Source organism: Delphinapterus leucas, chromosome 13 (assembly GCF_059928025.1).
Source record: "Delphinapterus leucas isolate spDelLeu-1000000601 "Yukka" chromosome 13, BTC_Dleu_Yukka2, whole genome shotgun sequence".
Classification (NCBI taxonomy): domain Eukaryota; kingdom Metazoa; phylum Chordata; class Mammalia; order Artiodactyla; family Monodontidae; genus Delphinapterus; species Delphinapterus leucas.
The window spans coordinates 13188505-13210754 of record NC_143141.1 but is presented as its reverse complement, the minus strand read 5'-3'; the positions used below and the strand labels follow the sequence as shown (position 1 = coordinate 13210754).

Sequence of the window (22250 nt, the reverse complement as noted above, 5' to 3'; positions counted from 1 at the left end):
AGACTTTTCTCCCTAAGAGAAATTCTGCTTCTCCTGCAGTAAAATGTTCTCCATCTCTTATCAAAATTGACACCAAATGATAAAAAGTCAGAAATTTTTGGGAGAACAGAGAATATCTATCCACCCAGAGAGGCAGTAGATGTTCCCTCTCCTCATATAACTTCCCTGCTATAAAAAATCACCACGACCTTATTGGCTTCAAATAATTGAAGCTTATTACCTTGCAGTTCTGTGAGTGGGAAGTCTGGCTGGGTCTCCCTGGTTGGCAATCAGGGGCCGACAGCACTATGTTCCTTGTGGCAGCGAAATGGAATGATTTGTTCCCAGCCTTTTCCAGCTTTTAGATGCCACTCTCTTTCCTTGGCCCATGGCCTTTTCCTCACATCCCTCTGGCCTTTCTTTCCATCATTTCTCCTCTCCGTAACTCTAACCCTCCAACATCCCTATTATAAAGACCCCTGTGATTACTTAGCACCACCTCACCAGGTAATGCAGCGTAATATCCCCTTAGATCTTTAACTTAATCACAGCTGCGAAGATCCTTTTGCCATAGAAGGTGACATTCACAAGTTCCAGAGATTTGGATGTGGACATCTTTGGCAACTGCGGGGTGACATAATTCAGATCATCAACCCCTCTAATATCGCCAGAACATAAATTAGTTCTCCCCTAAATGAACATCGTAAAGCACATGGCTAGGAGGAAGAGAGAACGGGGAGCAATACACAGATATGTGAATCCATAAAGCTGGGAGGAATCTGAGACTCAGGGGCCCTCTGGTCTGTGGGTCTTAGGGATTGAGAGACTCCTCTAATGAGGAATTCACAGGGCATAACCGTCTGTGCAGAGGTTCCTCTGATTTAGTGCCACAGAAGAAAAAACTTGCTGCTTGAACCTAATCTAAGAGAGATTGGTAAGGGGAAATTAAATGTTTCCTAAGTTTTCCTATCCATCAGTAAAGGAGAAATGGAAAAATTTCAGAGCAGAGATGCCTTCCAAGAATAAGAACTTGCCTATGGTCAGGTTGAGTTGCCAGTGGCAAGGATGTCCATGCAGGCAGCATATGTGAGAGGTGCAGGGAGCACTGCCAGGGGAGGAGGGAAGAGAAGATGGACCGTGACAGCACACATCAGCAGGCCTGTTGCTGTTGAGGCTGACTGGACCTCAACCCCACCGTGGAAACAAGGTGAATGTCCCTGAGTTATTCCACCTGAGATGTGAGGGCGCTGAGGTATTTACGCACCTCCTTCTGTTGAGGGCTGTCCTAGGAGGTGCTCATTCCAGGCCCTCTGACCTGCGACACATGCAGGCACAGCTGTTTCCCCCTTATTCAGCGTGAGCAGTGAGGCACAGATGGGGTTTAGGAGGTCAGCAGAGGCGCACGGAAGTGGAAAGCCTGAGGGTACCAACAGCAACTTCTACATCCACCTGGAAAAGAATGTGTATTTTCACTCAGGAGCTCCATGTGAGCTGCATCTCTCTGGTACAGGATACTGGCTGCCTAGTGGCAAGCAGGTTCCTTAGAAACTCAGGCCCTAAGGCAGCAGGAGTGTTTTTGCACAGGCTGCACCACTGTGGTTTGGCTACCTGCAGTCATGCCTGCAGTAACACTGCCCGGAGTCCCCAGGCTCCAGGGCGCTGATGCTAAAGGCTTAGTAGGTTCTACTTCCCCTGCTGCTTTGCTGGGCTGGGACAGCAGGGGCCAAGGTAGAGATGTGAGATATAAAGGGCTCAAACCTTTGTCCACGTTTTATTCAGATCCAGATATTTCTCTGTATACATTGGCACTGGCTTGATAGGAAATGGTGACTCTCTGTCCTGATGTCTGGGCATCTGGGTCAGGATGATGTCTCCACTCACTGCTAAAAATTAAAATAATAAAGCGGCATTCATGGTGCACAGCAGGGGACATGCACAGAGCATGCGTGTTCACTTAAGAGAGAGGGTTTACTAATCTGGTCTCGCCCCACAGCCTCCCTGCTGACCTGCTATCCAGAAAGCCAGGCTCCAGAGGAGCTGCCCCTAAGTCTGCAGTAACATCCTGGTAGGAAGTGCTCAGAGACTGGGGAGTGCATCAGACCCATACAGAGAGACTGGGCAGAGGGTGTGCTGGTGCAGCAGACAGGGGAGGGATGCAAAAGAAGAGGCACCAAAGAAAGGATTCAGATAGCCCTCTGTGGCTGTGGGGTTTCTGATCTGAGATGGGGGCTGGAACCCTTGTAAAGAAAACAAATTATTTAGGAGGGAACTTTTCTATCCTAACCACACTTGGAGAAAAAGGCAAGAACTAGCTCTCCTGTGATACTTTTCTTCTTAGCCAGCCCAGAATCACACAAGATGTTAGATTTCAACAGCTACAGAGTAGATTGACTGTAAGTGGGAAACTCCTGAAGTTTAGAAGATGTTAGTACAATGGGTATAAACTCTTGAGGATTTCCTATGCTCATCTGTTATTTTATTCTATTGATCAGCAACCCATCTGCTTTCTGAATGGGGTCTCACTTTCAAGCTCACACACACCCCTGGGTAAAGCCTATTTCATCCAGAGGGATCCATCCAACCTCCACTGAGGGACCTGACAGCCATTGTTTCGGGGACCATGTGGAGGGATCGATCAAGAGAGACAAGCAGGCATGTCCACTGTTGAAATGGACTTCCTGATGAGAACCAGCTCAGATCCCCGAGGCTCTTTGACCAGTGGCCTCACCTTCCAGCTCCTAAGGCTGTGGCCGTAGGTCTGGGGTCTAAGTTCTTTCTTCCCACATGCATAGCCCCTCTCAGAATTCACTCTGGACTCCTCCATGCTGTGAATCCTAAATCCAGAACCATCTTCCTGCTTCCCATCCCAGGAATCGAGCATTAATTTTTCTTTGTAAATCCTCCGATTGCACCCTGATAGGAAATGGCAGGATGAGTCAGCATCTCCCCTGCAGGAACAGCTGAGAATGGAGGGAAAACCTGGAACACAATTTTGGTGTTGAGGAGACTCATATATTCCACAGACTTGGTCTTTTCCAACTTTTCCTGTTTCTTGACCACAATTCTATTTGAATGACCCCTGGAGGATGGAGGGATTAAGGAGAACAAGAGGCTGTCTCATCCTAAAGATATAAAAAGAGAAATAAAGATAGAGAAAGAGTAGAATTCATGAACTCTTCAGAGTGGTTTGGGTTTCTCTAGCCGTGGGCATAGCATGACATGCCTGGGAGAGCATTACTTATGTTTCCTGCTTTTATGCCTCCAAATCCCCACCAGCACTCACACACATGTTGATAATGACTCTCCTCTACTAAAGAGTAGATCTAAGGTCCCACCAGCCTCTTCCTTTTACCTGCCTTTTCTGTATAAATTAGAATAAATTTAGAAGCAAATTAAAAAATGATAGAAGTTTAAGCAATGACAAGAAGCCTGAGGTTTGGAGCTTGTAGAGTTGATGCAGCAGCTCAGTGACAGCAGAAACGTCCTCGTTTCTTTCTATATGTTTGCTTGGCCACCTTCACCTCATTGGTTTTTTGATCTTGGGCTTAATACCTCATGGACTCAAGAGGGCTGCAATGGCTCTGAGCATCATGTTCTCTCATAACTCTTCCAGGATTAAAGGCAGGGCTTTGCTCTTCACCTCTTGTCTTTTTATGAGGGTTCACAATTCTTTAGGGAAACACTGACTGCACCCTCAATCACCTTATATCTCACTGATCAAGCAGATCACAGGTCTCCCCACCCCCAATCCCTGCTCCTCCCCTGCAGCTGAGAGAGGTCCCCTGTCCTCACCTGGCACAGCACTCTCCCCAGTGAACCTGATAGGAAATAAAATTAACTAAGTAACTAACTAACTAAGATTCTCTCCTTGTCCAAACTCTACTCAGGCTCCCCTGAACCCTTCTTCAAATAGGCCCTGATTATTTGTTTTGTTCTTGTTTTTCTGCAAAAACTCTTTTTTGATTGAAGTATAGTTAATTTACAATGTTGTTAGTTTCAAGCGTACTGCAAAGTGATTTAGTTATACATATATATCTTCTTTTTTCAGATTCTTTTCCATTATAAGTTATTACACGGTACTGAGTATAGTTCCCTGTGCTATACAGACTTTTAGGTTCCATGTTTGTCTCTGCATTATCCAATTTTAGGGTGATTTAGCCAGACCATCCCATCCCCTTACCCCTGATGTTTCCTCTTAGTAATTTTTCATCCACAGAGCTTGTAGCCACACTTCTTGTCCATGCTGTCTATATTCAGAGCTGAACCTCTGTACTGAGGTCTCTTTTCCCCTATTGCAATTGTCCTGGACAAAACCTGTTTTTATCACTTAACTACTGCCCGGTTCTGATTCTTCTTTAACAAAACATGGGTGATGAAAGAAAAATTCATGAAAACAAGACATGGGTGATAAAGGAAAATTGGTGAAACTTATAAATCCAACTGTCAGGAGTGTGCCTCTTGTAGAAGTGAGAATTTCCAGGTCCAAAGTGATTTTGAGGTAATAATCTGAACCCCAGGGATATCCTTCTATTGGAGCAGTTCTTGTAACCACATAGGTTGTGTGAACCCACATACAGACAGAGAAAGGAAAGCAACTCTTGGGTCCCCAGACCAAGGTTGTATGAGAACTCTCCCCTGTCCCCATGCCATCAAGTGACAGAAACCTGTCCAGAATCCAATAGTCAGAGTTCAAACCTTAACTTAGAAAGGAAGGAATGATCCAGATATAACAGAAAGGGATTCAAGAAGATTTGCTGCATCAGAGCCAAGAGAGTCATTAGAAAGAGCTATACCAGGTTTTTTTTTTAAATATAGGAAGTGTAGGGCTTCCCTGGTGGCACAGTGGTTGAGAGTCCACCTGCCAATGCAGGGGACGCGGGTTCGTGTCCCGGTCCAGGAAGATCCCACATGCCGCGGAGCGGCTGGGCCCGTGGGCCGTGGCCGCTGAGCCTGCGCGTCCGGAGCCTGCGCTCCGCAACGGGAGAGGCCACAACAGTGAAAGGCCCGCGTACCGCAAAAAAAAATAGTAATAAAAATAAATAGGAAGTGTAATATATGTATATGTGCATATATATATTTTTAATTTTTATTGGAGTGTAGTTGCTTTACAATGTTGTGTTAGTTTCTACTGTACAGCAAAGTGAATCAGCTATACGTATACCTATATCCCCTCTTTTTTGGATTTCTTTCCTGTTTAGGCCACCACAGAGCACTGAGTAGAGTTCCCTGAGTTATACTGCAGGTTCTCATCAGTTATTTTATACACAGTATCAATAGTGTATTTATGTCAATACCAATCTCCCAATTCATCCCACCCCCCCTTTTTCCCTTGGTATCCATAAGTTTGTTCTCTACGTCTGTGTCTCTATTTCTTCCTTGCAAATAAGGTCATCTATACCATTTTTCTAGATTCCACATATATTCGATAATATACGATATTTGATGTTTTCTTTCTGACTTACTTCACTCTATACCAGTTTTTTAAATGCAACTTTGAAACATACTGTAAGAAAAGAAGGATGCTTACCAAATACAGACAGAACATATTCTGGAAGAAAGCATCACCTGAAAAATAGAATGATATCCCTCACCAACATGCTGACCTGTGAAAGTACTTAATAAAGATAAATTCCAGACAATGAGAGCCCCAAAGTTGAGATGAATTAGTTAATAGAATTGAGCGAAAATGGAGATTCTCAGCTGAGGAGGCAAATTGAGACCTAAACCAGCAGGATCAAAGAACGATTTCTTTAGTCTACACAATTCACACCCGACTAGAAGCTAAGGGGTAGGGGAAGGGCTATTTGGTTTCCTCCTACTCATCCTTGCTGGCCCAGCTGGCCAGGTATCAGCCTCAGGCACATAACAGCACAGACGTGGAGACTCAGATGAGCTTCCTGTATCCTGCTGCTCTGGGTCCTGCGTGAGGAAAGTGAGTATGGAAGATTCTAAGAGAAGAGGAAGTGCCCCCAACCATTCTCTGGTCTCACAAGAAGACTGTCCCTCCACTGTTGCCCCTCCAGATCTACCTTTATCCACTGTCCCCCTTTTTGCAGCATCTCCAACCTTCCCCTCACTGAGCTCTCCTCCTAAGCCAATCAAAATGCTCAAATACCAGCCTGCTTGCCTTGGATTTGTGATTCCCTGTGGCTACCACACTTTTCTTTCTTTCTCTCCCTTTACTTGCTAAGTTAAGAGCATTGCTCAACATCACTAATTATCAGAGAAATGCAAATCAAAACTACAGTGAGATATCACCTCACATGGTCAGAATGGCCATCATCAAAAAATCTACAGACAATAAATGCTGGAGAGGGTGTGGAGAAAAGGGAACCCTCCTAAACCGTTGGTGGGAATGTAAATTAGTACAGCCACTATGGAGATATGGAGACTCCTTAAAAAAATAAATATAGAGCTACCACAGGATCCAGCAATCCCACTCTTGGGCATATATCCGGAGAAAATCATAATTCGAAGAGATACATGCACCACAGTGCTCATTGCAGCACCATTTACAATACCCAGATGTGGAAGCAACCTCAATGTCTATTGACAGAGGAATCGGTAAAGAAGATGTGGTACACGTATACAATGAACTATTACTCATCCATAAAAAAGAACGAAACAATGCCATTTGCAGCAACATGGATGGACCTAGAGATTGTCATACTGAATGAAGTAAGTCAGACAAAGACGAATATCATGTGGTATCACTTATATGTGAAATCTAAAAAAAGTGGTACAAATGAAACTATTTACAAAACAGAAATAGACCCACAGATAGAGAAAACAAACTTATAGTTACCAAGGGGGAAAGGGGAGGGGAGGGATACATTGGGAGATTGGGATGGACATATACACACAACGGTACATAAAATAGATAACTGATAAGGACCTGCTGTACAGCACAGGGAGCTCTACTCAATACGCTGTAATGACCTATATGGGAAAAGAATCTAAAAAAGAGTGGACGTAACTGATTCACTTTGCTGTACAGCAGAAACTAGCACAACATTGTAAATCAACTATGCTCCAATAAAAATTAATTTAAATATATATATATATATATAAACTGGAAAAAAGAGCATTTTTTGAAAGCATTGTCTACACTGACTGCCTCCAATCCCTCACCATCCTCTCACTCCTCAAGCTGCTACTGAATGCCGCCCTCACCACGTCACTGAAACTGCAAAATCACCATTGCCAAACCCTTAGTGGCCACGCAACCACCAATTCCAACGTCTTAGCCCTTCTCTTACCTGCTCCGCTTGCAGCATCAGACACTGTTGCTCATCCCCCCCTTCAAATCCTCTCCTTTTGTTTGGGTGAGTCTCTTCTCTCTTAACTCTCCTACTTCCTCTCTGATGGCTCTAGCTGTCTTTTACTGAATACATTTTTCTGCTCTCCCTTTAAATGTTGGCACGTCTGGACTGTCTCCTCAGCTCTCTTTCTTTCTTCCTCTGCCCAGCCGACTTGCATACACGAAAGCTCCATTAAATATAGAGTGTGCTTGTGATCCAGCAAAGGATCCACCTGGAACTCTGTGTAGGAACCCATGATCCTCCAAAATTAACCTCAGCCCTGCTGTTCCCAGGGAAATTGCAGCCTAGGAAAAGTCTCCCATTATGATTTATTAATACCCAATAGAAATGATCTTTGTGAAGAATAAGATTCTGGTCCTCTAGAATCCTGTCTTGCCAGAAGTTACGTGAGCTTTTCAGAGTTTAAAGGTATGAGAAATGAATGCACAACTCATTTTGTAAGACCCTACCTCTGGAGAGCACCCCTGCAGCCCAGGTGAGAATGAGGCATCAGGAGCCCCGCTGAGGTTTCCTCATGCTGGTGGAAGCGGGGGTGGAGGGGAGGGGGAGGGCCTGGTGCTCAGGTCATATTCCGTGGGAAGGACCATAAGACTCTGCGGCAACATTTGTTTTCAGATTGTATGAGAGTCCCAATACAATATCAGGAGAAGAAGTTGCGTTGGGGGAAGTTGTGGGTGGGGTGTAGCTAGGAAAACTGCATATATGCAGGTAGCAGCTTATTTATACGATGCTCAGATTATTGACAAGGAAGGACTCCTAATGCCTACCCTCCTTGCCACACACACACACACACACACACACACACACATACACACACACACACCCCTCAGGTCCAGAAAGAGTGGTGAGGAGGAAACCAGACAGAGCTGCAGCATCTGGAGTAGGGCTGGACCGTCAGGAAGCATCAACCACGGCATTTGGAAACGACAGTTCTGTTCTAAGCTCAGTTCCTAACGTCTGTATGGCCTTGCTCAAGTCACTTCCTTCTTACGAAACTTGCTTTGCTCCTTTGTAAATGAGGAAATTGAACTATGTACTCGCTAGGATTCCTCCTAATTCTTCATCTCGTGAGTCTGTAAATATAAATTAAGCAATATTGGTGCTTGTGTTTGGAGAAGTTGCACTTACCCACTTTGACCACTAGAGGAAGACATGCGATCGTTACAAAGGCTGGGGTTTTAATTTATTTTTTTATTTTCTATTTGGTCGCTGTAAGGTACTCTTTCCCTGCACTTAAAGGCAAAGAATTTCTTGGATTTTTCCATTTTCCTCATCAGTTGTGATTATCAGAGAAGGTCAGAAAGAGTCACCTTTTCAATTTAACAATAATTTATCAGGAAAACCTCCTAGAGAACACACTTAAGAAGGAATGTTCAAAAATAATCCCTTTAAGCCTTGTATTGGCTAATTATGACTGTAACATTCTTTAAGCATTACTTACATGACATTCATTTAAAAATGACTAGAAATCTACATATTCTGTTCATCTCAGCATTATTTATATTAGGGAAAAATTAAATACTAGCCAAGAATTCAAAAAAAGAATGGTGAGGGGAAAGCATATGGTTCTTTTAAATAGTAATACTCACTAAAATTGATAATAGTAACTAAAAATAATGATATAAGAAAAACGTATATTGTTGAGTGAAAAAATCAAGATAACTTTAAAATTATTATTACATTTCAATATTGACTATAAAAGAAAGATAGGAAAGAAATCAACCAAAATTTGAGAGAGTTTATCCTTGTTAATAGGATTATCAGTTGTTGTCATTTTTCTCTTTTTAATGTTATATGATTTTCAAATTCTTCAGTATGGACTGGTATTACTCTTGTATTTTAAAACAAATATGAAAAAAAAAAAAACCTGCCATGAACTTTCCAGTAGATTTAACTGATCAACCATAACTGTATTTCTGGCATCAGCAAACATTGAACACACCCTTGGCACCATCCATTTCTTGGCTTTACTTTAAAAATGCCTGTGATGAAAGACTTCTACTTCCCTCGTACATCCTACTGTATAGTTGGTTAGTTCTGATTATGACAACATTCCAGATACAAAGGCAAACTCTGCCTTTTTGAATTTCCACCCATCAGTTTGATTCTGCTTCCTGCCGCAAAGCCCATGACAGGACTTCATAAGTTTAAGGCAAGATCACCTGACTCCTTGGTCCTGCAAGGGTTCTGTTGTCCAAGCTGAATAGCCACCATTGATTCCTTCATTCTGTTAATATTTAAGGGTCAGAAATTGTGCCAGATCCTGACATTTAGCAAAGAGCAGAGCTCAGGGTCTAACATAATAAACCATAAACCAGCTGCGTTACCATCAGTGTCATGTGTTTGATAGGAGTAAGCAGGGGCCCTGGGCCACGCGTGAAAAGACATCTCCTTGGACTTGAGAGGTTAGGAAGGCTGCTCCAAAGAAACGTCTTCTCAGCTGAGAGCTGAAAGGAGTGAGATAGGAAAACAGTAAGAGGTGGGATGTGGGGAGGAGAGCTCTAGGGCTTTAGGAGAACATAGCAGGAAGAGGATGTGCGGGGGCCCAGAGGGGAGAGAGCTGGCGCCTTGGGAGAACATACTTCTCCATCCCCTCAGTCTTCATGAAGTCTCTGCTTTCTCAGGGTTATCCCATCTTATAAGCTATTTGAGGACAAAGATTGTTTTATTAAAATTTTTATTCTCTCTTTTGTTTATCCTAAACACCCAGCCCAGTGCACGGAACATAGTAAACCACAACGAGTTTTTGTTGGATGAGTGAATAAATGAACATGGTAACACTCACGCAATCTGATAAGCACAGAGTAGCACAAAAGTGTAATCTACCTCAGTCAAAATACGGGTCTTCAATCTTTTATTTCTTTTTTACTATAGAGGTCAACACTCAGTGATCTCTTAGACCTTTCAGATGCCATAAAAGGTACAGTCACCTTCATGGACTCAGTTTTCACCCATTAAGTCACTATTGATCAACCCATGATATAATTCTCCATCTTTCTTCCTTTTCTTCCATTTCAATTAATTCATTTATGTGTCCCAGGCAAAGGAGCGCATGATGTAAAATTCACAGGGGTTCCCAAGCCTCCGGCTTCTCTCCCTAGAGTCAGCCACTGCTCTAGTTTCATGAGTAACCTTCCAGAAAGAGCCTATGTCCCCGCAAACATGTTTGCAGGTGCACTTTCTGTCCACAAATAGTAGCAGAGTAGGCCTGTGTACCATGCAAGAATTCAAAGCAGTTGGGAAAATGGATGAGTTGTGAGTTCCAAGTGTACAGGGCAGTTCCCACACTGATGGACCCAGCAAAAGCAGGGGATACCCGATGCAACCATCACAGTGAATGAAAGGTAGTGAACGTTCATCCTTGGTGTGTTCCTAGTGACTGTGGAACAGATAAAGGGCTTGCTTGCTTGGCAGATACTAAACTTGCCAGTTCTGCATTCAGCAGCAGTGATGGAAAATTTCACTCTGGACCTAAATGTTCACCTGCACCGGAGTTTTTCACTAATTAGGAGCAAGGAGGTGAGATATACACAATGCAGTGATTTCTTTTTTGAATCATTTTTAATATTGCCACAAGTACTAGTTCTATAATGAGCTAGACAATAATGACCCTCAGAGAACTAAGAGACATAAGTGGAAATTAACTAATTAATTTTAACTAATTACGGATCATACATCAGGAACAAGGGGGAATTATCCCTGTGATGCAAGGATGGTTCAACATATGAAAGTCAATCAATGTGATACACCAGGTTAATAGAATGAAGGATAAAAATTTCAGGATCAACTCAATAGATGCAAGAAATGCATTTGACAAAATTCAACACCCTTTAATAAAAAAAATTCTCAATAAGTTACATATAGAAGGAATGTACCTCAATACAACAAAAGCCATTTTGAAAAGCCCACAACTAATACTATATTCAAGGGTAAAAAGCTGAAAACTTTTCCTCTAAGATCCAAAGCAAGGCAATTATTTCTACTCTTACCACTACTGTTCAACATAGTACTGGAAGTTCTCCTCAGAGTAATTCGGAAAGAAAAAGAAAAAAAAAAAAAAGGCTTTCAACTAGAAAGGAAGAAATAAAATTATTTGTTTGTAGATGACTTTATCTTATAGATCATCTAGAAAACCCTAAAATTTCCATCAGAAAACTGTTAGGACTCATAAACAAATTCAGTAAAGTCACAGGATACAAATTTCAGCTATGTTTCTATGCACTAACAATGAACAATCCAAAAAGGAAATCAAGAAAACAATCTCATTTACATTAGCATCAAAAAGAATAAAGTACTTAGGAATAAACTTGATCAAGGAGGTGAAAGACTTGTATACTGAAAAGTATGAAACGTTGATGAAAGAAATTTTAAAAGCTATAAATGGAAAGACATCCTGTGTTCATGGATTGGAAGAATTAATATCGTCAAAATGCCATACTACCCAAAGCAATCAACAGATTCAGTGCAATTCCTGTCAAAAAGCCAAGGAAATTCTTTACAAAAATAGGGGGAAAAACCCTAAAATTCATATATGAAAACAAGAAAGACTAAAAACAGCCAAAGGAATTTTGAGCAAAAAGAACAAAGCTGGAGGCATCACACTTCCTGACTTCAAATTTTATTGCAAAGCTACAGTCATCAAAATAGTATGGTTCTGGCATAAAGACAAACAAATAAAACAATGAAATAGGATCGAGAGACCAGAAATAAACTCCAACATATACAGTCAACTAATATTTGAAAAGGAGCCATACTCAATGGAGAGAAGACAGTCTTTTCAATAAATGGTGCTGGGAAAATTGGATATTCACATGTAAAAGAATAAAAACCCCTATTGTACATCACTCACAAAAAATAACTCAATATGAATTAGGGACAAATGGACAAATGTAAGACCTGAAACCATGAAACTCCTAGAAGAAAATATAAGAAAAAAGCCCCTTGACATGGATCTTAGTAACAATTTTTCAGAAATCACACCTAAAGCACAAGCAACAAAATAAAAAGTAAGTTAGTGGAACTATACCAAACTGAAAAGCTTCTGCACGGTAAGAGAAACCATCAACAAAGTGAAAAGGCAACCTATGAAATGGGAAAAAAATACCTGCAAACCATATATCTGATAAGGGGTTAATATCTAAAATATATAAAGAACTCATACAATAAGAGTTAAAAATAAATAATCCATTTTAAAAAGCAGCAAAGGACCTGAAGAGACATTTTTCCAAAGAAGATATACAAACGGCTCAACATCACTAGTCATTAAGGAAATTCAAATTAAAACCACACTGAAATATCACCTCACACCTGTTAGAAAAACCATCGTCAAAAAGTTGAGAGATAATAAATGCTAGTCATGATATGGAGAAAAGGAAACCCTTGTGTATTGTTGGTGGCATTGTAAATTGTCACGTCCACTGTGGAAAACAGTATGGAGGTTCCTCAAAATATTAAAATACAGCCACCATATGATCCAGCAATTCCACCTCTGGGAATATATCCAAAGGAAACAAAAACAATAACTCAAAAATATATCTGCACCCCCATGCTCATAATAGCATTATATACGATAGTCAAGACATGAAAACAACTTGAATGTCCATCAATAAATGAACGGATAAATAAGTTGTGGTATGTACATACAAGAAAAATATTATTCAGCCATTAAAAACTACCATTTGCAACAACATGGATGGACGTTGAAGGCATTATGCTAAGTGAAATAAGTGAGACAAAGAAAGACAAATACTGTATGATCTCATTCATGTGGAGTCTAAAAGAACAAAAAATCACCAAATCAGAGAGATCAGATTTGTGGTTACCAGGAGCAAAAGGTGGAAGGAGGGGAAATTGGAAGAAGATGGTCAAAAGATACAAACTTCCAGTTACAGGATAAATAAATACTAGCAGCGTAATGTACAACATAATAACTGTAGTTAACACTGCTGTATGATATATGGGAAGACGGTTAAGAGAGCAAATCCTGAAAGTTCTTATCACAAGGAGACTTTTTTTCTCTTTTCTTTTTATTGTATCTCTATGAGATGGTGGATATTAACTAAACCTATTATGGTAATCATTTCACAATATAAGTAAGTCAAACCATCATGCTGTATATCTTGAACCTTATGCAATGATGTATGTCAATTATTGCTCAGTAAAACTGGGGAAAAAAACAAACACAGAGACAAACGAAACAATAGAGCCCAGAAATAAACCCACATGTAAACAGTCAACTAATCTTCAACAAGGACACCAAGAATATAATGGGAAAGGGATAAATGGTGCTGGGAAGACTGGATATCCACATGCAAAAGAATGAATTGGATCCATATCTTACACCATACACAAAAATAAACTCGAAATGGATTGAAGACTTAAACATAAATCCAGAAACTGTAAAACTCCTAGAAGAAAGCAAAGGAGAAAATATCTTCTTGACATTGGCCTTGATAATGATTTCTTGAATATGACACCAAAAGCACAGGGAACAGAAGGAAAAGAATGTGATTATATCAAACTAAAAAGCTTCTGAACAGCAAAGAAAACAATAAACAAAGTGAATGGGCATTCTGTAATATGGGAGGAAATATTTGCAAACCATATATCAGCTAAAGAGTTAAAACCTAAAATGAATAATGAACTCCTACAACTCCATAGCAAAAAAAAAGAAAAAAAAAAGGTAAATGTTGGTGAGGATGTGAAGAATAGGGAACACTTGTACACTGTTGGTCAGTATATAAATTGGTGCAGCCACTATGGAAAACAATATGGGGGTTTCTTTAAAAATTAATAATAGAACTACCATATAATCCAGAAATCCCACTTCTGGGTTTATATCCAAAGGCATTTGAATCAGGATCTCAAGAAGATGTACGCATTCCCATGTTCTCTGCAGCATTATTGACAATAGCCAGGACATGGAACTTAAATGTCCATCAATGGATGAAGGGATTGAGAAAACGTGATATTTGCTTACATACAACCTTAAAAAAGAATGAAATCCTGTCATTTGTGAAAATATCAATGAACCCAGAAGATATTATGCTAAGCCAGTCACAGAAGAACAAATACTACCTGATCCCACTTATATAAAGAATCTAAAACAGTTTTACTCCTAGGAACAGAGTAAAATGGTGGTTACCAGGGGCTGAGAGGGAGGGAAATGTGGAGGTATTGGTAAAGGATACAAAATTTCCATTATGCAAAGCAATTAAGTCCTAGAGCATAATGCCTATAATTGATAATATTGTATTGTATACTTAAAAATTTGTTAAGAGTGTAAATCTTATGCTAAGTGTTAAGACAAAAAATAGATAGATGGGAAGATAGATAGATAGATAGATAGATAGAGAACAGGAGGAAACTTTTGGACGTGATGGATAAGCTTATGGCATTGATTGTGTGATGGTTACATGGGTATATACTTATCTCTAAACTCATCAAATTGTATACGCAAAATAAATACAGTTCTGCGTATGTCAATCATACATCAATAAAGTGATTTTTAAAATGGCCACAAGTAAAGAGGTAAGTCAAAAGACAAATGAGAAAGTGGGAAAATATATTGCAGCTTATATCACAGACAAAGGACTACTCTCTCTAATATACAAATAGCACTTAGAAGTTGATTGAGGAATAGGCCAACAATCCAATAGAAAAAAATTTGAAACATAAGAACACAGAGTTCATAGGGAAATAATTGAAAATAGATCTTAAACATAAGAATAGCTTGCTCAACCTATCTCATAATAAGTGTAAATTAAAGCTACAATGAAATGCCACTTCTCACCTATTAAATTCAACAATATATCTGTTGGTGAGGCTGTATGGGAACAGATACTCATACATTCTTCGAAGAGATACAAATGGTGCAACCCTTATGGAGGGAAATTTGACAATGTCTGAAACATTATACATGTATTTCTGTCTGTCTATCTCTCTTTCTCCCTCTCAATAGTGAACTCATACATTTCATAGAGTCAATTGTTTTAATCAATTGCTTTCATTATCCTTTTTTGATATTCATGTTGTTCTACTTTTGGTTAATAAGAACCCCTTCATATGTATGTCTATGTCTTTTGACCCAAGCCATTACTCTTTAACTTCCTAGCTTTCTAGCATGAAAAATATGCCAGGATCATCTTGTATATTTCCTGCTCCAGACCCGGAATCAGCCATTCTTTTAAGAAATTCTGATTCCTTTTAGTAAAGACTAGTATTGAGAGGATCACATGCTGGTTCTGGACACACTCATTGTTATCAGATTGTTATTTCTTCTAAGATTTTCAGGAGAGCTAGAGGAAAAGGAGAACAATCCACTGGATAGCAATGAAAGCAACTACCATAACAACTATTTAATATGAAAACTGGCAATTCAAAGGAAAACGTCAGCATTTATCCTATCTTATTTATATAAACTATATGAGCAAAATCGTTCTGAATGATGAGAAAAACTGCTGTGACAAGAATGAACGAAGTAGAAAAATCACCATTTTCAAAGCCTAATGAAAAACATTTTTTCAGGCAACAATTACTAATGCATTAAATCATTATCTGTCACTACCTGAATGTAATGATTAATCTTAGCATCATGAAAATCGGAACAACAGGGACTTCCCTGGCGGCCCAGTGGTTTAGACTTCGCCTTCCAATGCAGGACGTGCGAGTTCGAACCCTGGTCAGGGAGGTAAGATCCCACATGCCTTGTGGCCAAAAACCCAAAACATAAAAACAGAAACAATATTGTAAGAAATCCAGTAAAGGCTTTTTTGCAAAAAAAAAAAAAAAAAAAAATGGTCCATATCAAAAAAGCTATCTTAAAAAAAAAAAAAAGAAAATCGGAACAACAGACATTGGGAGCTTCCTTTGTGATGTGACATGAGGCACACTGCACCTCTGTAAAGTATTTTTGCCACAGAAGTCAAACATAAATTTATTAAGCCTGTGGAGCTAACTTCCTTTTATAAGAAATATAGTAAACAGAGAAAGAAGTTAAATGACACCACAAAGAAGCAAATAGACAAGTCCAAGTAGGAAGACAACCAACCGGGTTAGGGCAGTTAATCTGATGTCTGCAACAAGTCACTGGCAAGGGGGTTAAAGGAAAGAGGGGCCATTGTAGATTACAGACTCAAGAGTCACGACAACCAAATTTAATCGTTAAGCTTATTTGGATCCTTATGCTCAGAAGCTTGCTATAAAACAACAATTATGGGCTTCCCTGGTGGCGCAGTGGTTGAGAGTCTGCCTGCCGATGCAGGGGACACAGGTTCGTGCCCCGGTCCGGGAAGATCCCACATGCCGCGGAGCGGCTGGGACCGTGAGCCATGGCCGTTGAGCCTGCGCGTCTGGAGCCTGTGCTTCTCAACGGTAGAGGCCACAACAGTGAGAGGCCCGCGTACCGCAAAAAAAAAAACAAAAAAAAAACAACAACAATTATGATGGAGAAATTCAATTATGAACAATGTAATAAATGATATTAAGGAATGAATGTTTATTTTGTTAGTTACGAAAATCAGGGTCACATTATAACTTTTATGTGTTCTAGAAACTTTTGTGTCTGTGGGCCCCTTCCTCCATAGGAAAAATATTAAAAAGTGTATTTTATGACCACAATGGTGTAAAGACTATTTAAGTTCAAGGTGAATTCAATATTATGTATTCAATATTATTATATATATTTTTTTATGATTTTAAAAGAAATAAAAATTAATACATTTCTCTGGGCCCCTAAAAGTACTGTGGGTCCTGGGCACTGTGCCCACTGTACTCGATGGATCACTTAGCTGCAATGATAATGCCACAAAGAACTGAAGGAAGTTCTTCACAATTGTTTTACACCATAGAGTAAGTCAATAGGAATTTAATTCAACAAAATAAGAGCCCAAAGATGAGAACATAAACAAAACAGAATAAGACTGAAAGAGAGTGCAATTCTAAGGAGAAAAAATGAGAACCCACATAAATAAAATCGTTAAAAATTAACACATAAATTAGAAACAGCAAGGAAAAGAATAGTCATTATCTTAGTCCATTTGTGCTGCTGTAATGAAAACCACAGACCGGGTGGCTTAAAAACAGCTGACATGCATTGCTCACAGTTCTGAAGACTGAAAGTCTGAGATCAGGGTGCCAATTAATCAGGTGAGGGCCCTCTTCTGAGTCACACACTTCTCATTGTAACCTCACACTGTGGAAAGGACTTAGGGAGCTCTCTGGGCTTCTTTTATAAGGGCACTAATCCCATTCATGAGGCTCCACCCTCATGACCTAATCACCTCCCAAAGGCCCCCATTTTCTTTTTTTTTTTTTTTAAACATCTTTACTGGAGTATAATTGCTTTACAATGTTGTGTTATTTTCTGCTTTGTCCCACATTTTCTGATCCCATCATCTTGGGGGTTAGATTTTCAGCATATGGATTTTAGACATTTCTGAACATTCAGAGCATAGCAGTCATCTTTCAAAATATTCTGTTGACTGAATAAAGACTGGTGATAATCACAATGAATTCATAAAACAAAGACTAAGATTAAAGAAATTAGTCTAAATATCCCCAGTTTTAGTTACTGATCCCCAAGAGAATGAAACACATGCAGGGTCCTAGCCATTCACCTCTTGATGAGGTCTGGGTGACCTATGACCCTCTAAAAGTGTGGTGCCCAGAGTGGAATATAGTTTCCCAGTTATGGTCAAATCAGCAGAGAGTAGGGCAAAGCCCTGATATTATTTGTCTCCAATCAGTACAAACCAGGGATGATAACTGACATATCTGGATCAATGTAAGGAAACAGATCTCATCTAGGAATCTCAAAGAAGGATGCACTGTTATGCTTGGGAATTCCGCTGTACTATTGTAGCTGGAAATGCAGTACCAGGTGCATATTCCTGTGTATTAGTAGTACCATGGGAATGGGGTCACCGCAGAGCCACCCTCCTTCAGAGAAACCTTCCTGGCCAATATGGGGACTTAGACCAGCAGCCATCAGACAGGAAGGGATAGGGGTCAACAGCACCCTCTGTGGTGGGTGGGAGGGAATGGTAGCAATGGTAGTACAGTAAGTACCCTACATACGAACGAGTTCCATTCCTGGAGCGTGTTTGTAAGTCTAGTTTATCCGTAAGTCCAACAAAGCCTAGGTACCCAACTAATACAATCAGCTATATAGCACTGTACTATAATAGGCTTATAATACTTTTCACACAAATAATACATTAAAGAAAATCACAAAAGATAAAACAATTTTAATCTCATAGTACAGTCCAGTCCCTTGAAAAGTACAGTAGTGCAGTACAACAGCTGGCATCCAGGGCTGGCGTCGAGGGAACAGGCAAGAAGAGTTACTGACTGGAGGAGGTGGGAGATGGTAGAACTGCAGGATTGTCAGCAATAGGAGATGGAGTGCAATTTCACTCACGCCTGACGTGATTGGACAGGCGAACATAAGTTCGCATCTTTGAAAGCTCGCAACTTGAAGGTTCGTATGTAGGGGATCTACTGTAGTGGTCCCCCAGGCATGGTCTCACCTGCCCTTGGAACCTCCTAGCTTGGACAGCATAAGTCTTCCTTATGACCCAAGGGCTAGACTTTCTGAAAGTTTGGATTCTCAAACAGTTTAATTTAATTTGCATAGTAGTTTGTAGCTATTACGGTTACATGAACTGATGTATAACATTTAAGAAAAATATGGGTTTTCTATGATGATAATTGCCTTTTTTTTTTTTTTTTTTTTTTTTTTTTTGCAGTACGCGGGCCTCTAACTGCTGTGGCCTCTCCCATTATGGAGCACAGGCTCCGGACGCACAGGCTCAGCGTCCATGGCTCACGGGCCTACTCGCTCCGCAGCATGTGGGATCTTCCCGGACCCGGGCACGAACCCATGTCCCCTGCATCGGCAGGTGGACTCCCAACCACTGCGCCACCAGGGAAGCCCGATAATTGCCTTTTTAAATGATGATAATTGCCTTTTTAAAACAAGTTAATATTCTCATAATATTCTTTCTCTTTTTTGTTGGTTGCTCAAGCCAGCCTCTTTTAGTCATGTTTTTAAATAAAGAATCAAATCTTGGTTTTTCATTTTTGGGTTAATATGTCTTCCAGTTTCAATTTTTTTTCACTGTTACAATTAGTTTTTTGCAAGGGCTGACTGATTTCTTGATTTTCTAACTATTTTAATTACTTAGGTAGGTGTTCCATGGAGGATTTTATTTTTCTTTTTAAAGTCTGGATTAATGTTACGTATTTTATACTTGCTGCTGCTTTCCCTGCATCCTGTACAGTCACTGGTTTCATCTCTGGTATATCCGTCACCTGCAAATAGTTGTTTCATGTCTCCTTTTTGTTCATGACTATGGAGTCACTGGATATGCATTCTCCTTGTCTGTCTGTGTATTGTGTGTGTGTGTGCTAGAATTTGATATTGCACTATGCCCACATCTGAAACAAATAAACAAGCAAGCCAACAAAAACAGTTGCCCAAGCTTCTGCCTGCAGGAATTCGCAGTGAGGACCCTCAGTGGGAGGTGAGAGACTGTTCCTCAGCCCACTAGGATGAGACCCCTTTGAGTTGTAATGAAAGAAAGTGCCTCTCCACACATCTTCAGACAAAGCCCTCAAAAAACTCCACCAAGGTTCCTGAACTTCACCAATTGTGAATTAAAAGGACTAGAGAACTGAAAAGTCCTCAAACCTCAGTGCCCACTAGAACCACATTGTAGGCTTCCTTGAACAGATTAGTGCCTGGGTCCCATTAGAGATCACAAGAATCAGATCTCTGGGAGTGGGGCCAGCTCCCACAGGTGACTCTACCTGTGATTTGCTGTCACTTGCAACCACTAAGACTTGGGAGCCACCATGCCAGGCTACCCAAAGTCAATTTAGGAGCTACGACTGCTGGGGAACTCCTTCCCCACAGCTGGGCCCATGGGGCAAGGAACACTGGCAGCTGTGGCAGAGGAGACAGTAGAAAAAAACGCCCGTGGAGAACCCACTAGATGAACAGCAAGAGTGAAGGTAAGAAGAGCTTGACGGCAAGTGTTAACACCCATTGGTCCAGCTGCTTTATCGGACTTCTCTCCTACGTGTGACAAATCGGCAAGGATGATGGTTTTACAAACCTGATTACTTTGAAAAAGTTAATTTTTTTTCAAAAACAAAATGATTTTGTTCTTCTTTCCATTTTTCCTGTCCTTAGGGGTTCTTACAACTTAGAGGTTATTGCTCCTTGACAAACGTTCAAGGCTGTCAATACGGTTGTTAAATTGCACTGCTGTCTAAATTATGGACATTAAGTTAGCTGCTTTCTGCTTGGTCTCTTTTCCTAATTCTGTAAGTCTGTTCCCTGTTACCTTTATTCAGCTGTTAATGACTCCCAGTGTGCCTCTGAGGGTCTAATTGTATCACGTACCTTACTGAGAAACGAATTCTTTAAAGCTTTAGAGCTTTTAAGTAGAAGAGCTGAGAGCACGAATGCCTTGAGCTAGCTGTAGTCTCTAACAAAGCTCTCCTCTCCCTCGGCCTCTTTTCCTTCCCCAGGCAAGTGTGGGGGTGAGAGAGCGACCCTAAGCCAGTGTGGGGTGGTGAGGAAATGGAGCGGCTGGGGGGGGCGGGCTTCTAGGTTTCCCACTGTGCTCTCCTGCCTACTTTATTTTTTTTATTTTTTAAAAATAAATTTATTTTTGGCTGTGTTGGGTCTTTGTTGCCGCACGGGCTTTCTCTAGTTGCAGCGAGCGGGGGCTCCTCTTCATTTTGGTGCGTGGGCTTCTCATTGCGTTGGCTTCTCTTGTTGCGGAGCACGGGCTCTAGGTGCGTGGGCTCAGTAGTTGTGGCTCGCGGGCTCTAGAGCGCAGGCTCAGTAGTTGTGGCGCACGGGCTTAGTTGCTCTGCGCATGTGGGATCTTCCGGGACCAGGGCTCGAACCCCTGCCCCTGCATTGGCAGGCGGATTCTTAACCACTGCACCACCAGGGAAGTCCTCTCCTGTCCACTTTAATTTTAAATTATACACTGCTGCATATGGAAAAACCTGCTATGACAACCTTTCTTCCTTTCTTACATTCCTGCTTGCTTGATTTCCTTCCACTCTCCTTTCAATTGTTCTTTCTTTCCCTTCTTTTTCTCCTTCCCTCCCTCCCTTCTTCCCTCCCCCACTTACCCACCTTCTCCTCCTCCTCCTCCTTTGTGACCGCCCTCCCCCCTTCCTTCTCCTTCCCCTCCCCCCTCCCCTCCCCTCCCCACGCCTCCCTCTTTTTCTTCCTCCTCCTCTTGTTCCTGTTTCTTCTCCTTCCCTTCTTCTTCTTGTTCTCTCTCTTCCTCTCCCTCTCCCTTCCCCCCTTCCTTCCTTCCTTCTTTCCTTCCTATCTTTCTGTCTTTTTTTCTTTCTCTGCCTATTATTTACCTGGAGAGCCTGAGCTGAAGAATCTACTGCTTGCTTGGGCCCTCACTAGGTCCAAGCTGAAATCTCTCAATGTTAATTATTTTCTTGATCTCTAATCACAGTTTTCTGGATTTGTAGATATGAGTAGTAGAAATTTAGGCATTTTCTTCCCAATTTAGTCAGGACCAAGAGCGTTTCAGAGGCGTTCCATTATTGTCAATAATGATGGCTTGAGCATCACTGCATGATAACCCCTGTGCCAGTGTTCTTCCTGCCTTAGCTCAGACCCTGCCCAGCCGGGGCCCCCGAGCTTCCACCTCCGTCAGCTCTTCTCACGTCTCACCTTGAGAGTGCTTTTCAACCTGAGAAGTCTAGCTGCTGGTACTGAACCAAGCCCTGCTTCCCCTTCCGTATAACATTTCTAATTCAGTCACTGGGCTCTCAGTCTGATTTTAGTTCCTTGCCTGCATCACATCCCCATTACCATTTACAATGAGGCACTAGTCCAGCTTACATAACAGGTGCCTATAAATCACCTCAACCATGTTGGGGAAGGGGAATCCTTCTTCCTCT

The 22250-nt window shown here is 41.1% G+C and overlaps 1 protein-coding gene across 1 annotated transcript in view; it reads left to right on the top strand.

Annotated features, from left to right (window-relative positions):
• Positions 1 to 19338, top strand: part of RPIA (ribose 5-phosphate isomerase A) — a 155710-nt gene extending 136372 nt beyond the window's left edge. Inside the window, exon 9 of the mRNA XM_089922829.1 lies at positions 19049 to 19338. Within this exon, the coding sequence (XP_089778955.1) occupies positions 19049 to 19257 (209 nt within the window). The 3' untranslated portion in view covers positions 19258 to 19338. The remainder of the gene's footprint in view (positions 1 to 19048) is intronic.
• Positions 19339 to 22250: the final 2912 nt, after the last annotated feature.